This window comes from Borostomias antarcticus (assembly GCF_949987555.1).
Source record: "Borostomias antarcticus genome assembly, chromosome: 13".
Lineage (NCBI taxonomy): Eukaryota > Metazoa > Chordata > Actinopteri > Stomiiformes > Stomiidae > Borostomias > Borostomias antarcticus.
Genome location: NC_140246.1, coordinates 515,817 through 521,606, shown reverse-complemented (window position 1 = coordinate 521,606; position 5,790 = coordinate 515,817). Strand labels below are relative to the sequence as shown.

At 46.6% G+C, this 5,790-nt stretch overlaps 1 protein-coding gene across 1 annotated transcript in view; it reads left to right on the top strand.

The window, feature by feature from the left end:
• Window positions 1-310: 310 nt before the first annotated feature.
• Window positions 311-5,790, top strand: part of tmem110l (transmembrane protein 110, like) — a gene marked incomplete at its 3' end in the record, with an annotated part of 11,038 nt that continues 5,558 nt past the window's right edge. Inside the window, exon 1 of the mRNA XM_084447650.1 lies at window positions 311-687. Coding sequence (XP_084303776.1) covers window positions 498-687 — 190 coding nt within the window. The 5' untranslated portion in view covers window positions 311-497. The remainder of the gene's footprint in view (window positions 688-5,790) is intronic.

Sequence of the window (5,790 nt, the reverse complement as noted above, 5' to 3'; positions counted from 1 at the left end):
ACCCTTAACGCCCATGTTGTCTTTAGGCTACCTAGGCCTATCCACAATTGAAAGATAGGCGAATTGAATGCGGTATAGCGTTCTTTCTAATCTGCATTTGACAAAGTCATTAGATGTGGACTAGAGCATCATTTCCTGTCCTTCTTTGGGTACCTGGCCCCCCCGCTGCGCAGACACAATGAACACAAAGAGAGGGGGGTTTCACGCGGATCAAAGGAATTCAGCAGGAGGTGACGTCAGAAGCCAGTGTTGTTGTTGTGAATCTGGATGTTGGAGAGGCAGTGGACCACTCTTACCGACTCACGCTTAAGTTTACGAATTTACGTTTTTATCAGACACTTTAAGGCTACAGGGGATAAACAGGCGACCTTTGTTTTGAAACAAATGATTTGTTTCTCCTTCTCAAGGAAACGAATTCATCCTCTTGGCCAAGTCGGAGACGGAGAGGACGCGCAGCTTTTTGTCTGCCGAGGGCTTGTTTTGAAACTCTAGCCTACATGGACATGTACGGGTACGACGGGGTTTCTCTGGTCAAGCGGCTCTTTCTAGGTCGAGGGTCCGAGATATCGAACATGTCCGACATCATTAAGGCAAATCCACACGGGTGCGACAACGGCGCGCTGACGGACAGATTCGGCGTGTTAATTCAGGGGCTGCTCGCTATTGTAGCCTTCAGCACACTGATGCGTGAGTATTCACAAAGTTTTGCTTACTTTACTTACTTTACTATCAGTGAGGTTTAGCCTACTTGTCCAGTTTCTGAGTTATGTTATGAACCGCATCATATTTGAAGGGGACCGCCCGAGTCCACGTGGATGTTTGTTTTTTGTGTCTTGTTCCTGGGTTGGTTTCAGGCTGATTAAGATTTCAAAAAGTGATTTATTTGTTACGTAGCCTACATATCATAGGCTACGTAATGTGCAGTGAAATGTTCTAGCTCCTAGCTTTTAAGTGTGCTTAATAAGTAGCCTTGGCTATGTAGTAAAACAGTAAATGAATAGCCCACACACAAAAAAATCAAAATATAGCTATGCAAGAATGGTAGCCTATGAACTGTAGCCTACGATGTAGGCTACACTGATGCATTTAATATTAATAATGATACGGATATATGAGTTTAACAGTCGAGTTTAATAGATAAGTATATAGGAGGATGATCTGGTATTGTTGAAAGCCAGAGCAAGCGTTGGCAGTGTCCTTGTTCAGGATCCGGATGGCCTCGGGGTCGAAGCGCCTCTCGGGGTCGGCCTCCTGGATGTATAGGCTACCTTCACCCCTAACCTTAACAGAGAACCGAGTTCATAATCCGGGTAGCTGGGGTCCGTCAAGGATCTCCTGGCCTTGGTCTTGCACCGCCTGGGGTAGATATCCTGGAGGTGTAGGAGTGCCCCCCCCCCTCCTCGTGGTGAGCTCCGCTGACCGTACCACACCATTCGGTCCTGTGTGGTGCTCCTCCCATGCTAGGAAGGGACGCTCAGCCAGGATGCTCTCAGTGTGCATGTGTAGAAACTCTGAAGTATCTGGGGGGACAATGTAGTTCCTCAGGCGTCTGAGGCGATCGTAGTCTCTTCCATAACTTCCTCACCACAGTGTCACCACAGCTTGTGGCCCATGTCAGGTCCTTGGTGATCTGGGCACCAAGATACTTGAGGGTGTCTACCCTCTCTACTGGGGTCCCATTCATGTTTAGATGACTGTATGCAGGGTTTTTCCTGCATAGAGTTTGTTGTTTTTTTGCGCTCCCCAAAGAGATTTTAGCCAGAGCCAAAGGAAAATCACCAGTGCCAAAATGCTAAAAATTGAGAATAAAAATATCAATTCAAATCCTCTCCAAATGTGTTTGATAGCTTGTTTCAAGTGCAGCCCATCCCTCTTTCTTGCATTGTCCATGGTTTGGACCACTAGTAATCGAGATAATTAATAGACAGGTTATCAGTATCTTAAACATTTTGGCTTCATATCCATTTTGTGTCATGTCGGGAGATTTCCAGCGACTGTGAAAAGTGAGCTCAGTCAGAACGACAGCAAAGAATATAGGCCTATATATGCTGGTAGGCTATTCGTCATAAAATGGAGGTTTCCCCCCAAAATGGTGTACCCATCAGCCCCCAAAGACCCATTCTGAGCCAGGAAAGACCCTGCTGTACTGTAGGTGCTGTCCTGCTTCCTGATAGTGCACTAGCGTCTTCTTTGTCTTGCTGACGAACTGTTCAGGTGGAGGTGGTTGTCCTGACGCCCCTAGCCTAACCAGGCCCTCCACCTCCTCCAGGTAGGCCTTCCCATCGTCGCTGGAGATCAGGGCTGCGTTTCCAAGAGGCATCGTAGCGCTACGTTCATCGTAAGCTACGGCGTTCATCGTAGCGCTACGTTCATCGTAAGCTACGTTCATCGTAAGCTACGGCGTTCATCCTAGAGCTACGTTCATCGTAGTGCTACGATGAACGTAGCGGTACGATGCCTCTGGGAAACGCAGCCCTGGCCTACCACAGCTGTGTCGTCAGCAAACTTGACTATGGAGCTGGAATCAAGAGTGGCCTTGCGGTCGTGTGTGTACTACAGTGAGTACAGCAGTGGGGACAAGACACAGCCCTGGGACGCACCAGTGTTGAGGATAAGGGACCAGTGTTGAGGATGAGGGACCAGTGTTGAGGATGAGGGACCAGTGTTGAGGATGAGGGACCGGTGTTGAGGATGAGGGACCGGTGTTGCGGATGAGGGACCAGTGTTGAGGATGAGGGACCAGTGTTGAGGATGAGGGACCAGTGTTGAGGATAAGGGACCAGTGTTGAGGATGAGGGACCAGTGTTGAGGATAAGGGACCAGTGTTGAGGATGAGGGACCAGTGTTGAGGATGAGGGACCAGTGTTGAGGATGAGGGACCAGTGTTGAGGATGAGGGACCAGTGTTGAGGATAAGGGACCAGTGTTGAGGATGAGGGACCAGTGTTGAGGATGAGGGACCAGTGTTGAGGATGAGGGACCAGTGTTGAGGATGAGGGACCAGTGTTGAGGATGAGGGACCAGTGTGGAGGATGAGGGACCAGTGTTGAGGATGATGGACCAGTGTGGAGGATGAGGGACCAGTGTTGAGGATAAGGGACTTGTGCCTAGCTTCGTCATGCCTACCCTGTCTGTCTGCATCTGTCTGTCTTAGTCTTTGTTGATCTGTCTCTCTGCATGCTTATACCGTATTTTTTATTTTATTTTATGCGTGTTTTATTGTGTCAATGTTGTCCTGTGTTTACATATTACTTGTGCTACTGTTGTCTATGATCTCTGTCCTAAGTCTAATGTCTGTAAATGTTGTCTCAAGTGTGGATCCCTCTGTTTTGTGTTTAAGTCTAATGTCTGTAAATGTTGTCTCAAGTGTGGATCCCTCTGTTTTATGTGTTAAAATGTGCTGTATGTTTCTGTCCTGCTTTGCTTGTTTGGCCTTGTTGTGTTTATACTTTGCTGTATGTTTTTAATTGTCACTATTGTTTTGACGCCCGGGGGCCGACCAAGGACAGCGTCAGCGATCTGTTCTTCTGCGTGTTTTTCGTGCGTTCATGTTTTCTTGCTGTGAGGTGACGGTTTGACAGCAACATCGGTTCGAGTTCATCAGGTGTTGAGTAGTGGTGAGGGGTGTTGAGTAGTGTTGAGTAGTGGTGAGGGGTGTTGAGTAGTGTTGAGTAGTGGTGAGGGGTGTTGAGTAGTGGTGAGGGGTGTTAGTTTGGGGATGGCGCTAACCATGAGCTCCTAATGGGGGCTGTACTTAGGGTTTGTTTTTTAACCCTTTCGATACGACCACGTCACCGGCAACATTTTAAAAATATCTAACAAATATTTAATAATATTTAAAAAATATCTAAAAAATCAAAAAAAATCCTCACTCCAACACTTGCTGAAAGCTGAGAAACTGCGCTTTCTATTATTATAGGGAAAATCCAATTAATATTCAAAATGTTGTCACTGTACTTTCAGGGTTAAAAGGGTTAAGGGTCTGGGGAGGTTGGGATGTGGGTATAGGGATGAGGGTATAGGGATGAGGGTATAGGGATGAGTGAAATCTCTGCTATATAACTTTTTTGTATTCCTTCTATGTATGTAACTTTCCTACTGTGTACTATTTGCCCCACTATTTTAAGACTGTATATTTATTTGCCCAGGGACTGCGGGTGGAAATTAGCTGTTTTAGCTTTAACCTTGTACAGTGCATCTCTCCCTATTCTATAGGGTAAATGTCTACTGTACCTTGTCCCTGTCTTAAAAATCAATAAAAATCAATCAATCAATCTAACAGCGCTTGACAGAACAGTCCCGCCTGCTCCAGGCAAGCGCCTGTGTTTGTTGACCAATAGGAGTCGTCGTTACAGAGTTCTCATTCTTCATGATCTTCCTGGCGGACTGGTTATTACAAATTAGACTGTTTGACATTCAAGTTTACAACAAACAGAATTGACTCATCGCCAAGATCTACAGCACAATGAAAACAAGCATCTTCTGCATTCAGCCTAAAACCCAATGAGCTAAAGCTTCGCCAAAACGCCCCGCCCACCGCCCAGAAAAATAAACAACGCCACATTGACATACACAAGCATCCAGTAATGAAGTGTACGTTGCTAACTCCGACTTTGACAGGGAGGTCCAGGGGCCACCGGAGTGGGTTTTTCTCCCAGGAGGGATGCATCTCGGACAGGGATCAGACTACGAATGTGAAGGGAAGATCGATGAGTCAGCGACCTCCTCCGTGTTACTTATTAGCCGAAAGATCAATATTTAGGCAGCTGAATGTACGTGCGTGCCTGCATGAGTGTGTGTGTACTCGTCTGTGTGTGTGTGTGTGCTACTATGCATGCATGGCGGATGCCTTGCTGACCCCCCCGCCCCCCTCCCCCCCCAATGCTTGTGTTAATGGTTAGCTTACATTATTAATGTGCTTCTGAGTACCAAGAGTCCACCCAGCCAAGCATTGCGCTGGTATGCAGAGATACTGACTGTAAACACCAGCCCCCCCTCCATCCTCTCAATCTCAAAGGCCCGCCATCTTTGTTTAGAAACCTCTTCCTTCTTTGCTATTTTGAGGAACTTCCTTCCATTGAATGGCCACACTGACCCCACCCAAACCATCCGAAAGGTCTTGCAACACAAGAAATTCTGATAATCTCAGTCTGGAAGAAATGCTTTGACCTAATTTCACCCCCACATTTGACCTACTGACCAAAGGATCATCCAGCAGCCCGACCCAGGCCACCTCGATGTGGGGCGTCTCCAGTTCTGTTTACGCGTGCTGTTGGGACGGTGCTTTCTGACCTGGAAAGGGTTCTATCCAGAACCTTTTTTCAGAGGGTTCTTCTATTTGTTACTTAAGCAATTGACCACGAGAGGCAGTGGGTTACAGGGGATTTTACCACAGCTACGGGGCGACAGCGACTGCCTCGAGTGGTCAATTGCTTTTCTACAACGGTTACTACATATATATATTCACAAAAAACACTCAGTAGTAACATTCAATCATTTATTTACCGATCATTCTTATCATTTTAGTATTTACAAAATCTTACGCGATAGGCTATAGTTCTGAATTAAATGGTTGCCAGGCAACATAGGCTATCTCGCCTATGTGGGTTGGCCTTGTTCACATAAACCATAAGGCATAATCCGGGTGGTTCACGTTTATTTGAATATTTCCAGCCATGGTGCAGTTATTAAAACAGTTCTCCAGAGCACTCGTTTTTGCTGGTAGGGGTGTGGAAGTGTTGGGGTCGGACTGATGAGTGCGTTATTGTAATAGGATACGAAAAAGGCGAGG